Raw genomic sequence first — 26795 nt, 5'->3', positions numbered from 1 at the left:
GGGTACAGTAGCCTACATTCAGAAAAATATTACAGTGAAGGACCTGATTTAATATGATTCTGTCATAACTAACATAGCCTATGCGACATACCAATTTCCTTGTATGGATAGAAATTCAATATAAACCTCACCAACATTTTGCTAAAATATTTCTCTCTCATCAATCATCTCTCAACCCTTCAGATTTTCAAATTTATCCCGTGACCCTCTAGAGGGCCCTGATACCTGACACCACTGAGCTAAACTAACAACCGGTGCGTGAAGTAGGAGAAATAGCTCCACTAGGAGCAGCTAGAGCAGTAAAGTGCTGCTTACATGCTGTTGCATCAGCATTAGCCATCTCATTAATTACATGGATGTATATCAGCCATAGGGGCCACTTTGCTATATGTAAGAGGGCTTTTCTTTTTGACTGAGTATATTTTATTATGCACTTTTATAGGATTTTGAATGCAAAAATTTACCTTGAACATTATTACATTTTGTTTAAGGGAACAAAATGTTTATTCCTCATTTTAAATGTTTTATGCTGCAGTGAAGTCAGTAAACACTGTTGTTTGCACTGTGGTGTCAAACTGAACCAGGGTCAGCCTCGGTCTGCCTCCTCACTAAGCCCCGCCCCTACTCCCCGGGACAGGAAGTACCTGCGCGTTGCTGCTGACGTTGCCGCTGTCCAAAGCAACGATGGCGTCCACAGAGCAGTCTCTCCTGGACTTGACGGATAAAGACACCCGGGAGAAACTGTCGTTATGGGATCGCCGCACCGATGCCATGGCCCCTCTCACGGAGAAACAAATGGACTCTGTGCTGGACATCCGAGCCGCAGCAGAAACGCTGTCTGTGCCCTCAGAGGTGAGCTGTGACTCCCGAGCCAGCTAGCAAGCTAACAGGGTTGCTAATTTTAAATTCCGTACGCAAGGGAGGTAAACTAAACCACCAAACTGCCTCTGCGTGGACTTTATTCACCTGTTTCTCATGCCAACAAGATATTTACGTCGCAATGATAACTTGAAGGCAAACCAGTGGGCTTGCACTCTTGCTCCGTCACGTCAAGCTACTACCATGCTAGCTGTACGTTCAAGCTTGGTGAGTGTGTTCAGGAACCAGCAGCTCTGTTTTGTTTTGCAGCTTCCCATTGAGGACTTGTGCAGCCTCTCGTCCCGGTCTTTGCAGTCCCCTTTCACAGCGACGGTCCCCGCCTCAACAGAGGACGTGCTGCTCAAGGGCTTCCAGATGCTTGATATGGAGAATGACAGGATAGAGACTGCACAGCAGGTGACTTTGTGATAAATAAACACAGCTGTAGCTACTAGCTAGTGAGGTTTGCTGTACCACCACAACAATCTGCATGTGTTCTGTGTTGCAGTTTTTTTCCTGGTTTGCCAAGTTACAATCAAACATGGACCAGGATGAGAGTTCAAAATACAGGTACATACATTTTAAAGTGCTTCATCCTAGATTATGATGTTATTATATGCAATAGTGACACCTCCGGTTCTATCATCTGAATCACTGCCCACACCTCAGATTTGTTTTGTGATTATTGTCAGGTAGAGTCTGGACATAATAAACTTTAGACACAAACACACAACAGCCATGTGCCTGAAACAATAGGTCATTGCAGATGGGATGGATCTAAACTAATCTTAGAAGTTGTTTCTTCAAGTTGGGACTCTAGCATTATGCTAAGTGTAAAGCAGAAATATGTTGCTATCTTGTTCTGTAAATGATAAACTTTACCTCTTGAATTTACACCAGAATTAAAATAGACTGGTGACAGTCTGTCACATGCAGTCAGTGATTATGTAGATCATTAATGTCATTCATTTTTACACCATGATCTATACATTGCTTCTTGATAATGAAATTGAGATTGATTGAAGTGATTAAAAAAGATTTCTGGAGCTCCCTGTTAAACCAGATCGTTACCAGTATATTTCCCCATCCAATGTTTCCTGGTTCCTTTCTGAAATTTTAAACAGTGCTTTTTCGATAGCGGCCCCTAAATTGTGGAACTCCTTACCCCCCAAATTACATTTTATTAATGACCTGGCACTCTTCAAGTCGAATCTTATAACTCACTTATTTAGAAAGGCTTTTAATATCCAGTGACACTTGTCATTTGTCATCATTTGTCATGTATTTTATCATTTCTGTGTTCTTTTTCTCTTTGTATCTGTTATGTAAAGCACTTTGTTCATCATTCCGGATGTTGTAAGGTGCTATATAAACGTTATTATCATTATTATTATTATTATTTAATGTCCCATCCCTCCGCCAAATTCGGTGTTAATCAGTTCAGTACTTTAACAGACATGGTAACAACATGGTAACATACCCCTTTAGAGAGTAATGATATCACAGCAGGTGTTCTGCCATTGACAGCTGCTTAAAGTTTCAGCCCATAGGGAACACTGTGTTCAGTGTGAAATTGTAATGAAACTGCTAAGCATTCTCCCACGTAACTTCACTGCATGGTTTTGTCAAACCAGACAGATGATATGTCTGCTTTCCCTTCAGGAAAACCAGAGATGATCTGAACTGTTACCAAGAACAGTGCGATGCTATTCTGAAAGATGTCAGTGAGGCTCTGGAGCACTTAGACTCCCTTCAGAAACAGTACCTGTTTGTCTCCAATAAGACTGGAACCCTGCATGAAGCCTGTGAACAGCTCCTAAAAGAACAGGTAAGAACACTGCTGCTGTTTTGGTCTTTACACCCACCCAGCTTTATTGATATTGCTAAGACTTGGAGTGGAAAATCTTTGATTTGTAATATAATGTATTTCCCAGTCCAGTAAAAGACAGAATATTTAGTATTTTCAAACATGACTGCATCCAAACACAGGAACTGTAGTCTAAGCTTTAATACCTGCACGGTCTAAACTGTTCTGAGTCTGGAAATTGTCTAAGAATGACTGTGGTAAGACCTGCAGGAATTATTGGACATGACTGGAAAAAACTGCACTTTCTAGTTCAGAACGTCATGATGCAGATAAAAGCATGTCTGAAAATGAAATGTCTACCAAGCATTCTGCAGGCTGCTCTTCATTCTCTCTGTGGTGTATTTATTCATATTTCTCATTTATTTATTCTCCCTTTTATTGACATAACCTTTTTTTTCTTGAATTTTGCCTGCTCCTGTAGGTAGCTGCTCATGCTCACAGATGTCTGTAGACTTTACCAATCCGAGGAAGTTGAACTGCACTGAATTAAACTGCCATGCCTTATTATGTCAGCTGTGGTTTGTTGTTCTCTCTCTTTGCAGTCGGAGCTTGTTGACCTGGCAGAGAGCATACAGCAGAAACTGTCATATTTTAATGAGTTAGAAAACATCAACACGGTAGGCTGGATTTCTTTTTGTCATCATTTGTTAACTAAATGCATACGCTGTAAATGATGTGTCAGTTAATTGCTTAATTATGTATAAGTCCAGTTATCCTTAGTAATCAGCTGCTATGTCCCAGATTATAGGGTTTATTCTAAAGGACTTGGATGTCTGCTATATGTCTAATCACATTGTATGCTTTGAATATGACATAGCATTGATTTCACTTTACAAATATTTGAAATATAGTCGCAAAATCTGGACTGCACCCTCTGTGGCAGTGGTGATTTGAAACGAAAAGAAGAAATATTTTCATCAGAAAGACCACGAGTTGGAAAATCCGAGGTGTTTTTGTCATGAGTTACTTCAACTTGACCTTTTCTCCTTGGTTTTGCAGAAACTGAACTCCCCAACCTTGTCTGTAAATAGTGAAGGGTTTATACCAATGCTGTCGAAATTGGATGATTGCATTGAATATGTCTCTTCACATGTAAGTAGCTTTTGCTGCACTTGGCCGTGCAAATCTTATTTTATTACCAGAGTAGATAATAATTTGGCGTAGACCAAGTGTTGTCAGGATTAGCACACATTCTTTTTTTAACTATTGTGTTTTATACACACATTTCTATCCAATGTGAAAATATCAAGACCTTGACAATATAATGTCGATCTGTTACAACGTCAGAAATGTTAGAAAATTTCATGTGATCACACTTACTGTACAGTAAACCTGTATAATGTTTTGTGTATTTCTGTTGATTACAGCCAAATTTCAAGGACTATCCAGTTTATCTGGCCAAGTTTAAGCAATGTCTTTCCAAAGCTATGCACTTCATGAAGATCCACATTGTAAACACTATGCAGAATCTTACCAGCCAGTTAACAAAAAGGGTAAGGAAAAGTCACTCGTTTCCATTGACACTGTAAGTGCCTTGTTTATTATCAGTACTTAATTTCTTTTTGTTCTTGCAACCACAGGATCCAATGGGCTTGACCAACGTCGACAATGCCTTCACACTCTATTATGTAAAGTTTAGGGCGGCTGCACCTAAAGTTAGAGTGAGTATATATCTACAACAGGCTGATTTTATGCAGCACATCATTTTCTGTAATAAAAAGTAAATTTTTCTTTTTCTTTTTTTTTCTTTCAGTCCCTGATTGAACAGATTGAACAACGAGCAGAAAAGATACCTGAGTGAGTATTGGCATTTCAACTAACACAGTATAGCGTTCTCGCTCAATTTCTTTTTTTCCCTGCCGTTCTTGGTGCCAAATTAAAGGGATAGTTCACCCAAAATTCAAATTTCACTCATTATCTACTCACCCTCATGTCGACTAAGGGCTGGGAGAATTTTCAGAGTCCTCTGTGCCTTCTCAGAGTTACAGGGGGGGTCTGCGCCGCAGTATTTGTCCATATGACGGTTGTGAATGGTGCTCACTTTTCTTTGTCCAAAAAGACACACCAAAAAACATCCATATACCTCCATACTGCTCGTCTGTAATGTCCTTCTTTTATTGAAGCCCCGACATGAGAAATTGTTCCGAAAAAAAATTAAATAAGTCTATATTTTAAGCTTGTTTGTAGCGGAAGCTCCCAGTGTCTCAGTTCACTGCTCTTCCAGATTTGCACTGACCGGCAGAACAATTTGTCATGTCGGGGCTTCAATACAAGAGGGACATTACAGACGAGCAGTATGGGGGTATTTGGATGTTTTTTGGTGTGTCTTTTTGGACGAAGAAAAGTGAGCACCATTCACAAACATTATGGACAAATACTGCTGTGCGTAACTCAGAGAAGGCACGGAGGACTCTGAAAATTCTCCCAGCCCTTAGTCGACATGAGGGTGAGTAGATAATGAGTGAAATTTGAATTTTGGGTGAACTATCCCTTTAACTCATCCTGCCTTCTATTGATGCGTGCAGATACCACCAGCTCCTGGATGAAATCCACCAGTGCTACCTTGAGCAGAGAGAGCAACTCCTGAGTCCCAGCATCGCATCCACCATTACTGACCTCACCAACCAGAACAGCAAAGACCACTGTGCTCTGGTAGGTTATGAGTGCTTCAAAGCCGGGACTGGCCTTTAGAAATTGTAAAATGACATTTGGGTTTGCAAAGAATGCCCAGTATGGACCCTCTGGGAAATTTATTGGAGTGTTTGGTGCAGGCACAAAGCTGTGCACATGATAAATGAGCATAACCCTGAGATTGCACACAGCAGGCATCTGAAGCTTGCTGTTGTTTTGTTCGCATGTGTATTGCCGCGTAGGGGCTTGGTGTTGTTAGTCCACCCTCAGTCATAGCTCATCTGTAAAGCTGTGAGTTATTGTGCTGCATGTCAGAACATTTAAGTGACCTAATTAATGTCAAAATGGTTATTCTGATGTGATACTTCAGACAAAGCAGGTCAGATTATGGCACCTGGATGGACTATGTCTGTCGCTGCTGTGACATTTCTAACACTTCACTAATTGGCTTGATGGGGGTGCTATAAATAAAGGGAGGAATTTTGAAATGTCAAAACAGCCACACTACCTGTCCGGCATTTTTTTCTCTCTCTCTCACTTTCTCTCTTTTCTCTTTTAATGCAACTTGAAAGGTTGTGAGGTTGCTGTAATGGGTGCCTGCATCATTTATGCGAAGGGGAAATGTTTGCCCGTTTGAAGCGGAGGCAAAGTATTTGGAGGCACTGCGGTGGGTGATTATGATGTGTGTTTGTACAGGTTCGCAGTGGCTGTGCCTTTATGGTTCACGTTTGCCAGGATGAACACCAGCTGTACAACGAGTTCTTCTCTAAACCTACTCCAAAACTCGAGTGAGTAGCACCTTCCTTATTGGTAACATGATCCCTGAGCACACACAGAGCTTTTGTCTTGTATGTGTTTGACTAAGGCGCGGCGATCTCGGCACATAATGGCCATTTCAGCTTGATCTGTTTAGCCATGGAACTACTCATTTGCACAGTTTGGGAAGGAAATGCGGTTTATTATTAAAGAGCAAAAAATATTTCAGCCTTTTTTTGCCATGACCTTTTCCCCCCGAACTTGACAAAACCTGAACAGAAAGTGTAGATTTAACCTTTTCTCAGCAATGAAAAGCTTTTTTTAAATCTCTCACCAGTGAACTGTTAGAGAAGTTATGTCTGTCCCTGTATGATGTCCTCCGGCCTTTAATCATCCACATCATCCACCTGGAGACTCTGTCCGAGCTCTGCAGCATTCTCAAGAATGAGATGCTGGAAGACCATGTTCATAACAATGGTAGGTTACAGTTTTTGTTTTCCTGAAGGCTTCTCATATGCCACATGGGGGGGGTTAGAATTGAGTCTCCAGGGTGCAGCTGTGCTGGAGTTGTTGGGACTCGCCACAGCTGTAACCACGTATAATTTTGGATAACCTTCTTGTTTTTTCCCGCTTCTGTTGTGCAACAAAATTATGTTTGAAATGGAATTTGTTGTGAGTGTTTTGCCTGAAATTGGCAATATTTTACAACACTAGAGAAAGACCAAATACTTTCCAAATTTAATGATCTGCAAATAAATGAAAAACAGAATACTGAAAACGACATCCCTTGTGTCCTCCTCAATGCTTAATTTTGCCAAGCGATAAATAATGATATTGTAGCTGCAGGCTTTAAGCAAAAATGACCAATTACTATTCAAATTTCTGCCTTAATTCGCCAACAAAAACATAACTTTTCTAATCCAACAAAACATGGACTCATTATCTCATAAGTGACATTAGTACTAGATGTAATTAAAGGAAAAACACATTGTTATGATCCTGAAGTTAATCTAAAATTACAGTCTATTTATTGACGTTGAGCCCACTTTGATTTGTTTGTGTCTGAAAAGACAACCCCCAGTGAAAATATACACAAAAGAAACAAGGGAACATGATAGCTGTTAAAACTTGGAAGTTTGGATGGTTTTATGCTACAATATATTTGCATTCAGTCCTCAGTCACCCACACTGATTTGAAGTCCATCATATCCAACAAATAGTATATATCCCACATACTGTTCAGGTTTATACAGACCCTACAGGACAAAAAAAATCTATTCACAACAAAGTCTTGGAGTCGAAAGCAAAGCTTGAACTGAAAGTTGAACTGTGAGTTGACCTCTGTTTGCCTTCGTGCAGCTGCTCAGCTGGGAGCCTTTGATGCAGTTGTAAAGCAGATGCTGGAGGATGTCCAGGAGAGACTGGTCTACAGGACTCACATTTACATCCAGACTGATATCATGGGGTACAACCCCGCTCCGGGGGATCTGGCCTATCCGGAGAAATTGGAGATGATGGAGGTGGGTCCCGCATGCTCAAAGCGATATCGGCTCTCCTTGATATCTCCAGAAACAAAACACCCAGTAGTTGTTGTCCCTTCAGCTGCTTCTCCAACAGCCTCACAAAACATGCATGAAAGCAAGTCTTTTCATCATTTGTTATTAATGCATTGGTCATATTTATTCATTTATTGATCAATTCTTTAGTTTGTTTTATGTTGAGAAATATTTGGATCGAGTAATGGTTTTCAGAATACCAGTAATGCCTGACCAGCAATTTAAATACAGCAGAAGACAACAACAAATCATCACCCCATAGAAGCTGCAAACAGTTATTGATTGGCTTCTCTGCTGGATAAAAGACTATATTGATTTCCAAGAATTTGATTAATTCTTTTCTTGTGTTCATTGCCATCACATCCCATTAAAATATGTTTCTTTTGTTGCTAAATGTGGCAAAGGGAAAGTGAAGTAGTGTGTTCCCCCACCTGTGATATACCTGTGTTGTATTTTTCTCCTGCTCCTTGAAAAGTCGTAATGTGTTACCGTAATTAGAATTATGTACAAGTCCAAACTTTGAAGGTCTTTGGATTTGCAAATGTCTGCACATGTTAAATTTATCTTTGAGTCTCGGCCTATGTTAAAAAAATGAACTGAAATGAACTGACGTAAACTATTTTCTCAGTATCAAATCTACCTGATAGTGCAGGCATATGCTCTGACAGTTCCTTAGATGTTTATCTGTCTTTTTGTCTATCATCAAACTATTTTTCAGCTAGTTTAATTAAATTCTGTCTATCTACAGCTGCCTGAACAGTCTGTATATTTGAAGTTGAGTTATGCAAATTTAAGGAAGCTGTTTTGACTTGAGGATATCTGCACATGTTAAATATGCCTTTTGAATCTTAACCTATATTTGACAGCTCATCTGTGTTACATCTGCCCTGATTCATTTTATATTTCTTCAGATGTTTATCTCCCTATCTGCCTGTCTACAGACTCATTCTGAGAGTTGAATTTTATCCTCTGTTTATTTACAAATTACCTGAAGGCTCCCTGCTAAAGCAAAATGGAGCAACGTAGCCTAGTATCTAGTATCTAACACTTTCTGTCTACCTTCTCTTGCCTTCGCTGTCCTGTCATCAATAGAGAATTGCTCAGAGCTTGAAGGAGGAGCAGATGAAGCAGATGTCACAAGAGTCAATGTTTTCAGATGTACAGCTTGAGGATCCTGATGGTAGAAGAAACAGTACTGCTGGTCTGTGTTTCCAGATTGTGACACTTGCTTCTTTTTTTGTGCAACTTTTGGTGTTGTTGTCGTTTGCCTTATGGCTTCTCTTCCTTTTGTACAATGAATACAGGGAATGTCGAAGCATCACGCCTCCAGACATCTATCTCTCCTGCTGATCTGCACGGCATGTGGTACCCTACTGTCAGACGAACGCTGGTTTGTCTGTCCAAGCTCTATAGATGTATAGATGTAAGTCTTCAATTTCTATTAATCACTGCTTTAGTCCCTCTACTCTAAAACCTAGCGGGGAGTGTTGTGTATATATTCTTTCCAACTTTTGCATTTCTTATTCATGCGTTTCTCACTGTGACTTGGTCTTTTTCCAGAGAGCAGTCTTCCAGGGTTTATCTCAAGAAGCCTTATCTGCCTGCATCCAGTCCCTTCTTAAAGCTTCTGATATCATCCTTAAAAACAAGGTTGGTGTGTGTGTGTGTGTGTGTATGTATGTACTATGTGTGTGTGTGTGCTTTTTTTCTGGGGGGTAACTTCACTGAACTTTTCCATTGTCATTATGATCAAAATAGCCGGTTGAGTACATTTCTTTTTACATAGTAAATAAGATCAATTCCCGCCTAGATAAAATGTGTACTGTTTTATTCAAATTCCTTCAGGCTACAGGATCCTTAACTAACCAGCTGGGATGTCATTGAAAGTTTATTTTAATAGGTGCTTTATTATGCCCTACAGAGTGTTCAGCAGACCATCCTTTATTTATCGGCTTCTCTCGCCTTCAAATTTGCTGTCAATATCTGTGCTAACTGGCGCGTTTCAACCTAACACTTCAAATTAAAGCAGCAGCATCAATCTCAGAGGAGATGTTCCCACCCCATGTTGATGATGTCTTTTTCCAATGTTTTAGTCACTAGCTGAGCAGTAAATGGTTTCAGCAGCCTTTTATTCCGTGTCACCGTAATATGCCCCTTTCCAGCTATGGATAATCAGCAGTTATTAATTAGACATATTCTCTTATCATCCCTGAGCCTGTGCTTTTTATACTCTCTGTAGCCCGGATAGTCAGCAGATGCCCTTTTGTTTTGGCAGCCTGCAGTGTGGATTTAACAGTGTGCTATCACTTTCTGTAGACACAAATAGATGGGCAACTTTTCCTGATCAAGCACCTGCTGATAATGCGTGAACAGATTGCCCCATTTCACACCGACTTCGCCATCAAGGAAATCTCACTGGACCTGAAGAAAACGCGAGGTAAGATAATTAGAGGTGGAGGGGAACATTGGTGTTCAGCTCCACAAAGCCAGTCATTACATTCTCATGCTCATTAAGCAACTTGTGCCTATAACATGCACCAGTGGCAACAATTAATGTGGAAATTACAGTGTAATCCAACACCATAATGTACATTAACCGACGGCTCACAGGGCAGATTCACTCCGCCTATCACCCCCGTCTCAGTCAAGGTCATTTTAAATTTGCAGCACTAGAGGGCACTCTAATTCTACATCAGCCCAGATTTAATCTCTCTGCTTTGTGTTCAGATGCTGCCTTCAAAATCCTGAACCCTAAGGCTGTTCCCAAATTCTTCCGACTTAACAGTCACAACGCCATACTTGAATTCCTGTTGGAGGTAGTGTTTTTTCTCCTTTTTTTTTTTTTTATTGAACAGACCATACACTTTATATACTTTGATAGCACCCTGCCTAAGGGAAACGCCATTTGATAGTGCCAAACTGCCTTTTCTCTCCGGCCCTCAGGGAACACCAGAGATAAAGGAGCACTACATTGACTCGAAGAAGGATGTGGACAGGCACCTGAAGTTCAGCTGTGAACAGTTCATCCAGCAGCAGACTCAGATCTTTGTGGGGAACCTTGATGAGTTTCTCACCAAGGTAAATGTTAAGAGTGAAGGCAGACTTAGCCCCAGGCAGTGATGGTTTGTCCTTACTTTTGTTTTTTCAGTTATACCTCTGAAACCCTTTAAACTTTAAAAAGTAATTTGCTTGTTTACTGATCAGTAAAGGTCTCAGTCTTTAACTGAGGGCAGAATGGCTGACTGTCATCCAGGATATCTACTTCTGCTGCTATCCATTTGTGTCTGTATACATCTGTATGGGTTTTGATGGTTTATATTGTTCCGGGCTCTGTGTGTACAGTGATCCTGCTGAAAGATTGTATCGTGTGTCTTTTTTTTCTACCCACCTCTCGCAGTCTGCTACCACTGTTCATGTCAGCTCTGCTCTTTGTGCAGTCTAATAGTGAATGGAATTGGCTCAGGTGGCAGCACCGTATCTTGTGCTTTTTTTGCAGTGAATATAACTAGCACAAATGAAGTCTTTTTCTCAAATTGTAATGTTTTGTTTTGACTGTGTCTGCACTCAGGTAGCAGCTCTTAAAACTATGGCAATTCAAGGTGGTCCCTCCTACAGCCTGTCTCAGCAACCTTGGGCTCAGCCAGGTAAGATTTGTCTCAGGAAACGCCACGAGCATCACACTGTAATTCATCAAAACTTATAAAGCGTGTGCTAGAGGCCAGTGTTTTTTTTAACCTAGTACTGTTTTTTCCCCCTCTTCTCAGCAAAGATCAACGATATAGTGATGGCTACCTACCGTGTGATGAAGAGCAAGCTGCCAAGCACTTTACAGAGCATGTCCTTGTACTTAGCCAATAGAGACACGGAGTTCATCCTTTTCAAGCCTGTCCGGGTGGGTGGCAGAGACGCTAGGGTGTAGCATGTGTTGCATGAGTCAGTTTCTTTGCAAGTTTCATACAGTATTTGCCAAGCAGGTATACCTTTGTCTCACTCAAAGGTCCACCAGTAATAAAAAAAAAAAGAATTAGAAGTCATTCATTTCACTGAAGAGCTGAACTCAATGATAGAAAAGCAATTTATGCTTCTGTCCTTATAGACATTGAAATGAAAGCTTTTCTTACACTGGGGTGTTTGTTGATTGTACCATGTAAACAAACTTCTCGCAGCATCAGAAATCATTCATGACATGCATTTATTCATTAGTGAGTGTTAAGTCTGTGTAGTAAAAAGCCTGTCAGTCAGTTTTTTGGGGGGAAAAATATAGACAATAATTCTGTTTGTGAATTCTCCTCCTGGGGTAAAGCTCTTGCTCAAAGATTGTGCCTTTAGCTACAAATTTGTCAGCATGATGGAGCCCTAATTGACAAATCTTAGTCCTCCATGTGTACCGATCATCAAGGTGCCAGGTGAAGTTGAATTAGGGATGGAAACAAAATTTTGGTGTTGAAATGGAAAGTAGAAAGTAGGGGGGGGGATGTAGGCCAGATGGAAATGTAGTATTAATTTCCCTCCAGCACTCAGTAATAGGATGTTTTTTTTCCTACAGAATAACATCCAGCAGGTATTCCAAAGACTGCTCGCCTTGCTTCAGGAGGAATACAGTGGAGAGGACCTTCAAATCATCGCATGTCCGTCTATGGAGCAGGTATGTTACTGTGGGATTAGCACAGCCCGAAAGCAACCCGATGGTTTCAGTAATACTGCGGCAACATCCAAAACTGCTGAGACCAACTTCAGTGGAGAAATGATAGATAATGTATGCCAGCTAAGTCTCAGTGAGCACTTTTCATGCCCTCTCTTTCAGATTAATCTACTGCTGTCTGTGAATAAGTAATGTGCCGGTTTGGAGCGGCAACGCTGGTGAACACCCCCCGGATAGCGATGGGATGCTTCAAGTCCAGCCATGACCAGGAGTCAGAACCAGGGAAGTGCACCTGAGCTGCAAGCCGGAACAGGAACGCTGGACTGACGGCAAAATAAAAATAAATGAAAACGAAAGAAAAGGAAGCAAAAATCCTGCAGGCCAAAGATTCTCAGACAGAGGCTGGAACAGCTGCAGCTATTGAGAGGTTCAGGTATTCATCTTGAAGTCTGTAACACACTGGGAAGTGGAGGGTGTTGTTTTTGGTACCGAGCTAATCACTTTGTTTGACTGAAGTTAAAGGCGTCGTGGTCAGGGCTGTTTTCACGTCGGGTGGGTTTGGATCACAGTTGCATATCTTTTTAACACCAAATTATTGTGAATGAACATAATTTGCACACTACGCGAGGGTGGGACGGGTCAAATTATCCAAGTGTTCAGACAAGGACGCTTTGGTTTAGGGAAAAATAAAAAGCACTAAAGGGGTTCTCATTAGCCAGGTAGCTAATGGCCAGTAAAGAGGGGCTTGCATTCAGATGCCTGGATTCCCTTGATGGCTTTGGAAGGATAACAAGATTAAAATGCTGCAAAATATTTTATTCATTTATTTTAAATAGTAACAGTCTTTGTAACACAGTTACACAAATGACCTGAAGTGCTACAGGATGGTCTGACAGGTCCAACAGGTTTTCCCCTCTGATCATAGCAAAAATCCCTACAGCTGTTCTATCTCTGCCAGATGTTTTCCTAAAAATTCTCCCATCTTCTCTGTGTGAATGTTTTTGTTATTCCCTTGCAAATATGTACAAAAGACGACAAAATCTTATGTTTTATACTTTTTCCTTTTTATAACTAGGTTGATACGAACTAATGTGCTTTTACTCCGGCAAAATGGACCATGGGCCATTGACCTTGGCAATTTTGCACTATATAAGATTGAGTGATATCTTTCCCCGCGGTCCTCACAGAATAACAAAGGTAACAGGGCACCTGTGATGTAACATTTGCTTTGGTGTGTCCCATGTAAAATGGTCTGTACAGTTGAACTATTTATGAACATTCTGATTAAAAAAAAGGTTAATGATCGTCTTTGGTTTTGTTTAAAAAAAAACAACAACACATTTGTCATTGAATTCAAATTCAGTGATTAGAAGTCGTTTCACATAAATGAGAAACTGCCATTCAAGGACATCATCAGCTTTAGGGGGTCTTCTTGGCAGACTGTTGCTGTTTCATTGGCAACCGCCATCTTTTCCATCTGTGAGATGAGGCTTTGCTGGGGCTTGACCTTCTGTGGACTGACAGTCTTTTGATAGGTGATGAGGGACTGGATGTTCTGGAGCAGGACATTGATCTCTGCACTCCTCTGCTGCAGATGCGGCTGTAACGCGTCAGGCCCCGGCAGCGTTAGACCTTTGCCTTGATTTAGCTATGACAGTTAAGCGAGAATCTGTGATTTGGCCTTAAACTGGATCTTCTCTTCATTTCTTTTGTATTTGTACTATTGCCAAGCCACATTAACTCACTTTCGCTCTTGCCCTGACATTAAGCTGCGACGCGTGATTGCCAGAGGTGAAAGTGATGCACATATTCTCTCGGGATTTGATGCGGATGTTGAGGTTAAGGCTCGGTGTCAGGCAGAGTGGACGGCAGGGCCGAGCATAGACATGATCCTTATTGTCCAGCCAGCTCCGCTGCTTCCTCAAATCTCCTGTGTCACTGCAGTGGGCGCCTCCCCACAGAGTCACATTCACCCTAATAAAGAGAAACAGCTTTTCAGCAGCAGCTCCCTCGGGGCTTTTCATTGTCTCTCACCAGACAGTTTTTGTCTGCTGCCATTTATCTGAATAATTAAAATAAACCAAACTCTAAATGCTTCTACAGAGAGCCGCTGATTTAATGATTTAATTAATATGCTGATTTTATGTCAGTTACATTTACACTGGAAAATTGAAATATTAGGAATGATTAAACACCCAGTCATAGCAAATTGCTGCTATTGTGTTGTGATAACAGGTAGTCTGTCCTGGTTGGGGGAAACTGCTTGAAGGAAAATCTGCCTTTTGTCTTCCCATGAAGACCACACAAGACCGATCAGCTGACTCAGCAGAGACAAGAATAGCGAGCCCTTCCTGATGGACAGTTTTTAAACAGAACAATCAAGCATTAAGTATTTATGCTATCAGGTCAGTAAAATGCCAGTTAGATTCACTGTCAAGTACATGACACACGCTCCTGTTCCAACTGGGAAAATCACGTTAAATATTTGACCAGTGTCGTAATGTTTGACAAGTGGCTTCACCCTTTGTTGAACGAAGGACATCCAATGGACGTATGACTGTGGATTCCTCAGCCTTGACTGTGAAAAGCAGTTGTGTTTTTAACGTAATGACAAAACCTTCAGTCCAGCATTTTTATTTTTCCCACTGAAAGAGAGTGTGTTTTGAGAATCCACGGTTTCTAGTAGCACTAAGCTTCCTCCCTTGGCTATCAGGCATTATTTAAGAGTGTGCTACAATGCGTAGCAAACAGGTGCTCTGTTGTTAGTGTAGTTAGAGGTGTCATCATGACATGAATGAAACAAATGGAGAGATAAGTGCAATGCAGTATAATCTGCATGAGACATCAGTCAGTGCTGTGTGTGTATAACCTGCTTTAGCGATCTGACGTTTTGAGCTTTTTTCTGATTCCTGAAGCCAGCAATGGACAAGAGCAATCCTGACCTTTGATCTTTTTTTTTTTTTCACCGCCGGGTCCCTGTCAGTCATTCTTTTTATAGTGGAAGCCGCTGCACCCTTCCATGCCCTCTCGCAGCAGAACAACCTGCCTCAAAAAGAGAGAAAACAGGTCTAGTAAAAATGTAGAATCTATAACATTAAGAATTTGGATTGTAGGTACATTTTCAGTTTATTATATATTCATATTTTAAAACGGAAGCAAATAATTGCCTTGCTGTAAAATGCTTCAAACATGAATTGATAACATTGGAACATTTTACTTTACATAGATCAAATACAATCAGCGTATTCACATAGTACAAATAAATGTTCATATCAGTGAAAGTAATTGGGTGACAATGCTAACACTGAGTCAGATCAGCTGAGCTAATCAGCACAGCACATAATATACAGCTGGGGCTGATGGGAATGCCATTGGTTTTGTTGATATTTGGTCTTGAACGAAAATATGGGACAAATTAATAGGAGAGTGAGGACATCTGCAAAGTCATAATGATTTGCCTACTCCACACACATTTAATGACAAGCCATTCAATAGTTGTCAAGATATTTCACCCTGAGCCACAAATGTCAACCTCATGGTGGCATTAGAGGAAAAGTCAGAGTCGATCAGACTGATCCTCTTGGGACCATGAATGTCCGTTCAGTCTGGACACTCAACCAGCCCTGCTGCTCCCTGAGCCTCACTGCTACTGTGACTAAAATTGCCCTTGTAGAAATTATCACCTGGAAATGTCAGACAGGGAAATTCAGACCACATGAATTCAGCTAGATGCCCTTTGTTGTAAAAGATTTAAATGCTATAAATTTGGTGGCATTTCAATTTCCATATTAAATATCCACATATGCTCACATTTCACTAGTCCTTCCTCCTATGCTTTCATTATCACCCCAGCTCCAAACTGCACACGCTGACACAGAGAATGACCAAAATCACACTTTAGTTTTTTTTTCAGCTCTGATTTAAACTGAGCACGTCACTTGTTCGAGTGCACTGTAATGTTATCGAATAGACATTTTATGTCTGTCCTCTTCCTTTCCTTCTTTTAGTTCTTATTCTCTTTCAAAAAGAAACACTAAGGTGAGGTATTACAAAGCACTGTCTGTAGCTGTCCATGCATGGGTTTCATTAAGATGTGTATTTCATATTGTGTAATGATAAATATATAATAATGATTGAAGTTTGGTTGGAATATTAAATGTCACTCGTGAGGCTTTGTTTTATTTTGGAAAGTAACAAGTCACATGACAGGAGTTACGTAAATTGAGGTTATCACTGCAGCATTGTCGTTCAGAGCAATGGAGCAGAACCACTATGTGCAGTGGAAAGATATATGGCTCCAAAAATGGTTTGAGAGGCAAACACAATTATACACAATTATATTTGACTTGTCATATTTGCTATATTTATTTGTTTTCTGCAGTTGTATCTGATTTAATTTGTTTTGCTAATATGTTCGGGCCTGATTCTTGATGCACACAAGCTTATGATGTTGAGCTTGCTTATATGGGCAGGTGATGGATTTGACACACATGACAGAGAGACATTTTAAGCGTTATATTTTCATTTTCTGGTATTTTTCACAGTGTCTTTTGATTTTGGGATCTAAAGAGAGAAAGAGAGGAGGAGAAAACAAACCTTCAAAATACATCTGTGTCAAGCAAGGCCATTATTTGTTGGACCAACGTAGCTACATGAAAACAAGCAGGCAGCGTTGATGGACAGGTTTTGATACTACCCAAACGTACACTAATTGCATGCTCCCTTTATAAATTTGTATTCATACAGGATGTGGAATAGGAGCAGTTAAAAAGTGTCATTTTCCTCCATAGCTTGTCCTGATTAGTTATAAAGACTCGTCAGTTTCTCCTTGGCAGGCAGCAGGAGTTTAGGGAGTTACCTTGGTGAGCAATTCCAACACTTCAATATCTAGGGGATATCTCCAAGTCAGACTTCATGTTTTTAGGAACGCTCTGAGGGGGGAAAAAAAACAAAGACACTTCATAATTTATTAAATTCTTTGAGGTCTTTAGCTAGTGCTTCATGAATAAATCAAAACCTTGGAACTTCACGTCTCTGGATACCATGTCATATCATCTTTCACATGATAAAACTTACAGTGTGACAAGGATAGACAAGGCTACGAAAAGTCGCATTCGGTTTTTCTCTTTGCAACGGTAAAATTATCTCTAAAATACACAGAATGACCTGATGCGCAGTATTTAACTGCATCCATTCACCGTTTCTCTAAGGTTTTGCTACAAAGTGCATTTCAAATCTTAGTTTATTAACATAAAACATCCAGTTCAGAGAAACCTCTCCTGCTTTTAGTGTCTGTTTTGCTTTGCCAAAGACATTTCCTCAATCCAATTTATAAAGAAGCTTGAATACCTTATTATCAGTTTATTGCTGTAAACCTCCATTGTATACACTCAGACTCAAGATGCTCACCTGCTCTGATGTCAACCCCAATTCTTTCTTTATGTCTTTTGCCTCTTGGCACTTCTTGGCTTGGGTATTCATGGTGCCCAAATGAAAATAATAAGGATATTAATTATCACAGGCATTCACAATCATCTCCCAGTCAAGGTTGGAGATTCATAATTAGCAGGAAACATGAAGAGGCTGTACTTTGACTCCACTGCTCCTCATGTCTCAGGTCAGACTATGTACCAGCGCTGACTCTGGCAACCCACCTGTCAAACGCATGGAGTGTCAGGTATTCATTTGAGATTACACTGGAAGCAATTATTCATTATTAGTTTATTGAGCTCACACATATGCAGTGTCTGCTACCTACGACGTGCGGATTTAATTTGATGATTTAACAAACATTTTTATATGTTTATTGCAAGATACAGATGCATAAATACCATTCTTGTGTTTTTGTTTCCCTCTTTTAAAAGTGAGTAAATGTGGTAAATGGTTATTGTCTGTCTTGGCTGTCTTATTTGCAGTGTTTAGACTCCCTAATCCTGTGACTAAAGTCTCTGTCATTTCTTTTCTAACCTACTGTATGTTTGTTTGCAAGTTCTGGATTTTCGAGTCCATCTCGGCTGATTCGCCTGGTGACTCAATTGTCAAACAAGAGGTGAGCTGAGAAACCGCAAATGAAAAGGAAAACAATTTTGTATGCAGATACACAATGGTTGAATAAAAACAGCATGTTTTTCGATGCTAGTGTATCATAGCAACCGCAGAACAAGCAACAGTTTCTATGGTAGACACATTGACAGGAATGGGAGAAAGAAACTGTGCTGAGGTTCTTCAGTGTCCACCTCCTTTTATTCGGTTGCTTTTCTTCTCACCGCTGCCATTCACTTTGGTTGTTCAAGCCATTAAGGCTGCACTCAAGTAATCCTCACTTATCTTTACTTCACCTGGTTCCATGCCCACTGCAGCCTCTTTGCACTGCTGTTTGCTCCATGTGTCTAAATGTGTGTATGTCATTGTGTACCGAGTGCAGCCTCCACCTCCCATGGAGCAGAGGACAGAGTGGCAATGTGACGAAAAATGATAAACAGAAAATAGTGATTGCCTGCACAGTAACTAATTATTGCAGCCCTAACAACATATCAGTTAATTGTTGTAATTTACTTATTATAAAAAAAACCAGAACATGAATTGTTGTCCTTTCCATGCATCCCTCCTGGTCGACCACCGGGACGTCTGATCTAATCACAAACGCCCTCACAGTATAGGTTTTCAACTTGCCACACAGTAATGTGGATTTAGCTCATCTCTGATACCAGACTGGCTCCATGATGTTGAGATCATTGCTTTGTGTCAGCCTGACAATCTGTTGCAGGGACCCATGTTGGGTCTTTATGACTCTGACTACATAATCTGTAAGTCATATTTTGATATTTTTATTCAATATACCAACGTATTGAAATCTTCATGAATGCACAGTCAGAACCATAGATATCTGTATCTATATATATGGTCAGAACAGCTTCTTTACTGCTTCATGTGAGGTTGGGAAGAAATAAGCAACATCCTGTGTCTTTGATTGTGAGAAGGAGATCAACATCTTTAAGCAATTACCGGTGTGTGATATGGAACGAGCTGAAATACATTGATTATATTCAGTATATCACCTGCCCCTAATTTGGCTTTGTTGTGTCACATCCCAAAATGAAATTGTGATGGTATATTAGGTAGTAATGTGCATACCAAAAACCTTGTGCAATTTTCTCTGCTAATACTGTCCTTAATTACGCTTATTAGAGAAGCGTGAGATTCTTATCTCAGTAGCGTGTCCCTACCATCTTCAAATACTGTAATCTCAAGTGTACATGTACGTATGTGTAAATCAACTATACCCACAGTCATTGACCGTATGTGCTCAATAATTTAGAGGTCTGGGAATAACACTAATTAAGGCTCTTCCAGTGTGCCATATATAGTTACTGGATAATGGGAATACATTATTACAGTAGAAGACTAAACTGGTTATAGGAGATTATAAAAATGTGGCCATCAGCTACAAGTAAATTAGAAATAAATTGAAATGAAGATCAGGATTGATCCTTCTAAATCTTCTAAATTTAGGTTTCTCTTCAACTGTACTGCGAATAACTTTTGCAACATGGTGAATGAGCCCATGGGATCTGCTTTAGAAGGGATGTTGCTAATGTGCTTATTTTATCAAAAAGTCCTGGCAACTCATTCTGCTTATAGTGTTTCCCACAAAATGTTTGTATAAGCTTTGCAGCTTTTAGTTTCTTTTACAGCATTGACTTCTTCTGCCATGTCTATTAAATAATGAGATAAAAGCTCTAAGCCTTTGCCAGACTGAAAAGGTCATGGGATGATTGTGTCATTGAAGAAACATATTGAAAAAGAAATACTTTTAAGCAAAGTTGAGCATTCAGAATTTTGGCATGAACAACCCGTTATCTACATTTGCTTGTTGGTAAGCTTTGTGCCTCTAATGCATGCTATTTAGCCTTTGCAAAGACACTTCGCTCCATTTGCTTCCCACATAAATTAGAAATGATATTCTGGATCTGAGCATCCAAGTAAGAAATCCAACTTGATCTTCTGCCATTTTTCTCAAGGGACCCAAATGAAGCTTTGCTTTTTGCCAATAGTAAGTTCAGGGAAAGGATTTGACAACAGAGGAGCAGTTATATTGCTACTGTTTGGTGTTTATCAGCTACTGGATTTCATATAAATGCCAGGTAATCCCTTGTTAGGTAGGATGGGGAAACTGGTTTCCACTGGGAAGATAAAGGCACGTGATGTTATTGGAGGATGAGAGAAGGGATATGATGGATAATGGAGAGAGGGAATGGGGTTTACTGTATATATTGAAATCTTTGTGTTTTCCTGTTGACTGTTGCCTTTTTGCTATCTTATAAAACACAATTTATATCTGTGCAAGCTTTTCTATTAGGGACAACAACTTGCTGCAAAATGTAATCAGCTGGAAATATTATCTATCTTAGTCTCTGAAAATGTTGAAGGTCTTGTTCCCAGCGAGAGGACAAGTATTAATTGCATTTTGCATGTGTTTCAGTCAACATCCAAGACTACGGTGTGCTGCCCTTTTCCAAAAAAACAAAACAAAATCCAAACAAGCTGGGTTTTATTCCTAGGTTTTTTTCCCCCTTTACTATCTCCTGCTGGATTTCAATTGACTCACTATTCCATCTTTTCCTGTAAAAATAAAAACAAACAAACAGCCCTCTTACAGGCAAACTGTGAATAATTCCCAGACGGGGGATTTAAAACAATAAGCATTAACACTGCCATAAATGATATCAGCATTTACCAATTCTTTATTTCTCTCTTAATTTACATGGGCCTCTATCTTTTTTGGGTGATTTCTCCCTTTTCATTACCCTGCTAAGCTGCTGAGTCTGGGCAATGAAACGGTTATGTGGCTTAATGTTGTGTAGATTTGCAGATGGGTGAGACATGCAGGTCTGCATCTGGCCAAGCAGAGAGTAAATCTCTGAGCTCTTCATTTGGATATATTGCTGCAGATCGTCTTGCCCAGGCTCGTCATGGCTCTCTGGACAAATGGGCTGCATTAAAAGAAAAACACGTCCCGTTTCAAATCTGTTCTCTTTTTTCCCTGCATGTAAAATTTATTGCATGTACTCTACATGTACACTCCTGTATGCACAGGTAAAGAAGACAACGAGAAACACTTAACAGTAAATCACTGCGTGCACAATTTATAGCGCAGTTATTATTTCCTACCTTAACCTTTGACCCCACATTGAAGCGCACATGGTTTTCCTGACGTGAAAAGACAATGTGCATGTTCTCCAGTGAGTGCACGCGGACACTGATGTGTGGGCCCAGGGCAAGGGTGAGAGGCTTGAAGGGAAGGCTACGAAGATGTGGGTCAAAATAAAACCATTTCCATTGCCTCCTCACATCTCCTGTCTCATCGAAGAGCAGACCTCCACTAGGGGTCTTATTGAACCTTCAGACACACAAAGATTGGGGATGCAACTGGTTAAATGTATTCTAGGAACCTTCAAAGTTCTTAAGCATTTAATACAAAGAAGGAAAAAAAGGGTTCTGAAATCTAATAACATCTATATTTCTAATTGACCCATTTAATTAAAACATGGTAGGCTATGTAATAGACATTTGCGGCAAATGGGCTTATTCAATTTTTAATGAAGAATTAAATGTATTCTCATATTTATTGGTTAGTTAGTGAACTACAGAGACACTAATGAGGATACATTTTGCTACCTTGAAACACTGGTAGGCTAGTCGCTTCCCCTTGTGTTCAGTTTTTATGCTAAGTTAAGCTAACTGCCTATTATATTTACCAATACATCAAGGCATGAGAGTTGTATCAAGCTTGTAACCTATCTCAGATATTCAGTAAACATATTCCCCTGGACTATTCCTTTAAGGCCTTGTTTAAATGAAACTTGTTAAATTTGTTATAACATTTATTAACCGTTGTAGTTATAATGGTTACTATAGAGGAACAATTACCATATCTCTCCAGTGGGATGGTGGCATGTTGAGTGGCCTTTATTTGTTAGGATGGCTTTGATGCCGGCTTCTGTGTCCTTGTCTTCCAAGATGATGTAAGTAAAGTCAGCAGCTTCTGCAGAGGATATAATGGCTGCATTCCCAGAAGGATAACTTTTTCTATTAAGTATAATTAACACTGTGCAAACCTTTCATCAAAGGGAACAAATGCGGACCCTCTCATTAGTGCTATGACCCAGTCCTTGATCCTCCGCTCTGTGCGCAGCTTAAAAGGATACAAGACGGTGCCCGTTCCATCTGGGTACAAGGTGAGAAAACATTTCCCATTTTTGTAGAACTTCATGTGGACTTCCTTAATCTGTGACACAAAATAGTTCAAAGTTGTTTTGAAGCACAAAGAATGACATATAATATAAAAATAAATGTAGACTTAAATGGATAATTAAATACATAAATGAATGCTAAATTAAATAATCGTGATAAGAAAAATGCTATTTCTGTATTTTAACATTGATTGATTGATTTATTTCTGTACTTATTTGTGCATTTCAAGATTCATCTATGTATTTCTTCATTTATTCTGTCTCCATATGTTAATTAGGTAGGTGATCTTTCTTTGGTCTAAAGCCAGATTGGATCCACTATACCGCCTTGACTGGTACACAGGAGCATTGCCTTTCCACTGTTGCCATGTTAGTAACTCTGAACAAACCTTGGCTGCTTTCCATGAAGTAGTTTTCCCTGTTGTTTTTTATTTTGCATTGAGTTTTTGCATTCATTTTTCTATTTATCTATCTATCTATCTATCTATCTATTTATTATCTATTTATCTATTTATTTATACTGATGCCATTTTTGTCCTATACGTAGCCCTAACAGCCGAGAACTTACCTTTAGCTCACCAGATGTAAACATGCCCATAGGGATAATAGGCGTATTGCTGATGAAGGGAATATTTTCTGTCAGGCTGGGGTTTTGCTTGATCCCAATATGGTCTGAGCAGACAAAGGAGAATTTACTGACATTTTATCAATGAGAAACATGAAAGACAGTGCACTTTATTTTCATTTGTATTAATTGTGCTAGCCTAGGGCCTTACTTACTGCTGTCTGTTCTTGTCCTCACCCTACATTTCAAAACACATTGTTATTTTCTCAAAAAATTGCAATATGTGCCAAAAACTTGAAGGGCATGTTGAGAATCCGACCCTGGTGCCACCTTATATTTTCACAACATGAAAAGAAATGGTGCTGGTTTGATTACAGTGCAATCAGTTGTGTGTATATTGCCTGAGCTGTTTTACCAACATGTGAAAATCAATGCATATGAAGTTTTTTGAAAGTTTTGCGAGAAGGAAAGCATCTTGCTCACCTTCTCCTCGCTTGCTCTCCAGCAGCTTTCTTCCTCTTTTCACTCATGAAGGGTGCAGGAGGGTTGACATCAATTTTTCTTTCAGGCTCCCTCTGTGCCAGATTTTTTACCTCTCCCAGGATAAGCTCTCTCATTTGTTTTGCTCGCTCGCAACAAAAGAGCTGAATAACAGAAAAATCTCAACACATTATGCATTTCTGTTCTGTTTTCTGTTTCTCCTCTCAACCCCCATAAAGTGGAGACATTTCTGTCTTCTTGGAAAGGTTATCTGAACAGCCATTATTGCTAATAAATTTGTTTTCAATTTTCTTGTCGGAGGTAAACGAGCTACGCTCACCTCAAAGTTGGTTCCATTTTCCAGCAGTTCAACGTATGTGAAGAACTGAGAGAGCTGAGAGAGCTGCAGGCAGTAGTCACAGCGAGCTTGACGCACAAACGGTTCAGATTCAACCTCTGGAACCTGCCGTGCAGCAAAGAACAGATTCACAATCACCTCGCCACCTCTGATATTATAGCCTCCACACGCTGCTATTACTGTGTGAAAATGAAATAGGCCACCACTGCCATTTCCAGGCACTATGGGTAATAAAGAGATACTGCACTAAATTGATGGTACCTTTTGATCACAAGGGGTTTGTTTTGGCTCTGGCCTGTATGCTATGAGACGAGGAAGAGACACACGGGGTATATCATACTTCTTCTCTGGCATCTTTTCTTCCTCTGTCTCCTGATGTGAATACAGGAATCCAAAATTTGCACTCTTTTTTGTGGGTGTAAGATACATAATGTATAACCTACTGTATATGTATAACTTCTTTGACAAAAGGCTTTACTGCTCTGCAGCATACTGATTCTACTGGGTTTGGTTATAGAAATGAAAAGGACTTGACATAACCATGTATCTTTTTTTCTGTCTCATGCAGGATCCTGCTGAACAATCAGAGGCTGTGTCCATGCTCACCTACCTCTGCCTGCAGGAACTGGGGATCTTCAATTTCCTTTTGAACTGCACAAGAGTCAAATAATTAGGAGTTTGACAGATGTCTAAGTCACGAGAGGCAAGACGGGGGCAGGAACAGGTGACCCTTTTGCACTCAAACTGATAACATAGCTTACTTTGACAGCTGAAAAAGGGGCTACGCTCCACCCACTCGCAATCTGTCTGGGTCTGAGAGCTCACCAAAGTAATGAATCTTCCAACCAGCTCGTGAACCTCCATGAACTCTGGTGCGACTGGACTGCTCGGGACACAGAGACAGGAGACAAAGAATTACAGCTATTACAGCTTTGCCAGAACAACTCTATTCATCTTAGTGTTCGTATTAATTGACTGTTTGGTCTCTTGGGGACAGAGGAACCCCTTAACAAGCTAAAAAAAAAAAGAAGACATAACTCTGACATATTATTGCCTCGTAAAGTTGTTTTGGATAATATGCTTGCAGACATGGAGCATCTAGTCACTTTTTTTTGCTGTCCTTCAACTCCTCATACGGTAATTTTTTTTCTCCATTATAATAGTTGACTAGCTTGTTGCTTAATTATCATTATTATAGGGTTATGAATAAACTTCTACTTGAAAAGTTAACAAGACCAAAGCTGATACTGTACAGTAAACCATTTAAGTTGTTAGGAAGCTAATATGGTCAGTAATTGCAATATTTATATAAAGAATATTGTTAAGTGGTTATTGATATAGCCATAAACAAACCAAATTGTCTTAAAAGGTAATGGCCATTGCTCAGATTACAGAATATTTACACTCCAAGCTGAGTTTACTGTTATTTTTCTCCTCAGTTCTTTGAGACTGAATAACATTCACATTTTCAGCCACCTTTTTTTCCCTTCAGACTCGAGGTGGTGACTGCCAACTGTATTAAACCCAGCCATCCATGTTTTCAAATGAAACTGCATTCATTACCACTATGCCACCGCCGAATAGTGGCTATACTGAGCGCTCCACATAAATCAGACGCAGTGGCAGTGTTTTAATGGCTTTTTTTTTGCAGGATATAAAGCTTTTTAACCACTTTGACCACCTTGACCAGCAGTGTCATTAAATGGTCAAAGACCAGCGTGGGCCAAAGTGCCAAGCATTGCAAACTTGTTTCTGACAAATTTTACAGCATGTTAAAGGAGCAGTGTGTATAGGGTTTAAGAGGAGTGTATAGGCAGAAAGAGAATAAACTGCTCATGATAATGTTTGTATGATCACCCTTGATATCTACACTGAGGGCATGTCCTCTTTGGAGGAGCGTGTCATGATGCACCACCATACGTCAAGCGTATAGCCCAGATTGGACAAACCAATGACTGGCTCTAGATTTGTTTTTACAGGCTTTTTTATGTTGCCTCAAGGCCATTGTTAGTTCTCCTGCACACCTGGACAGGAAGGGAGGGGCGAGGGGAGTGTTGTTCAGTTGCTTGCAATCTTCAATCTCACTGCAGATGCCAATAAATCCTATATACTACTGTTTCAAGTAACTACATACAACTACAAGTATAAATTATAATAGGTGGATGGCATGGCTATTAAACAGATTCACTGAATTATTAAGGAGACGATTCACTGAATTATCAAGGGGGTGTTCCATGAAAATTATTATATATCAATAAGGAATAGGCTACTGTAAATCACAGATTCTTACATTTCCTGTTCTGTAGATGGTGTACTTGAACTGGGTTCTGTCCACTGGCCTAGATAGAAAAGAGAATATGTTATATTAATGTATCCTTACTGTGAACAGTTGTCATGCTTTGTTTTTTCATATCCCACTCAACTATAACTTACTTCTCTTTATCACTTGTTCTTGTGGAAGCATGCCAGCAAATAGTTTTCCAAGGTCATTTGTCGCCAGCGGAACACAGATTTGAGCGTTCAAAGAAGAGCTGGAGTAGTTGTCAGGTACGATATTAACAATGGGATCTTTCCGGTCGTCACATGTCTCCTGCTCCTCCAGGCTCTTCAGGTTGTCATAAATCTGTCGAGGAGAGAAGTCACCTTCTGTAGGACTCTCAGGAGATGCAGAGGCAGTGTCTCTCTGGTAGGATGGAGACTGACTCATGTTTTAAGAGGAAAAAAAAAAAGTGACATGACAACCAATGCGAAATCTCCAGAGGGCACTCACTGAATAATGCACAGTTCCATTTGTATCATTTTTGTTATTGTTCAAGTGCAGTTGCCCGG

The 26795-nt window shown here is 40.0% G+C and overlaps 1 protein-coding gene and 1 pseudogene across 2 annotated transcripts; one reads left to right on the top strand and one right to left on the bottom strand.

Annotated features, from left to right (window-relative positions):
• The first annotated feature begins 662 nt into the window (after positions 1-662).
• On the top strand, positions 663-14311 carry cog3 (component of oligomeric golgi complex 3). Its single transcript, XM_085766246.1, has 23 exons — positions 663-852; positions 1129-1275; positions 1367-1428; positions 2521-2686; positions 3268-3342; positions 3725-3817; positions 4093-4218; positions 4306-4386; positions 4479-4522; positions 5251-5377; positions 6053-6144; positions 6450-6589; positions 7472-7632; positions 8761-8869; positions 8973-9091; positions 9229-9318; positions 9985-10105; positions 10396-10484; positions 10612-10746; positions 11237-11312; positions 11433-11560; positions 12215-12313; positions 12473-14311. The coding sequence occupies exons 1-23, from the start codon at positions 685-687 to the stop codon at positions 12500-12502; spliced, it is 2478 nt and encodes an 825-aa protein (XP_085622372.1). The 5' UTR covers positions 663-684; the 3' UTR covers positions 12503-14311.
• Positions 14312-21031: 6720 nt separating this feature from the next.
• Positions 21032-26795, bottom strand: LOC146965076 (glutamate-rich protein 6-like; annotated as a pseudogene). The gene is made up of 13 exons (XR_015034577.1): positions 26400-26795; positions 26257-26305; positions 24728-24849; positions 24577-24617; positions 24228-24338; positions 23949-24071; positions 23612-23772; positions 23344-23372; positions 23132-23235; positions 22519-22598; positions 22241-22393; positions 21482-21710; positions 21032-21303 (listed from the first exon to the last, which is right to left on the bottom strand). The product of XR_015034577.1 is annotated as a glutamate-rich protein 6-like (transcript).

This window comes from Trachurus japonicus, chromosome 21 (assembly GCF_045865225.1).
Source record: "Trachurus japonicus isolate A0001 chromosome 21, Traja_1.0".
NCBI lineage: Eukaryota > Metazoa > Chordata > Actinopteri > Carangiformes > Carangidae > Trachurus > Trachurus japonicus.
Note: the sequence above shows the minus strand (reverse complement) of the source record. Positions and strands in the feature narration are given on the sequence as shown.

Bases quoted from the DNA above. Each gene is read 5' to 3' on its own strand.
- cog3 (XM_085766246.1), top strand. From the start codon at position 685: ATGGCGTCCACAGAGCAGTCTCTCCTGGACTTGACGGATAAAGACACC. The intron at 853-1,128 runs GTGAGCTGTGAC...TTTGTTTTGCAG, and splicing joins CGCTGTCTGTGCCCTCAGAG to CTTCCCATTGAGGACTTGTG. The intron at 3,343-3,724 runs GTAGGCTGGATT...TTGGTTTTGCAG, and splicing joins AGTTAGAAAACATCAACACG to AAACTGAACTCCCCAACCTT.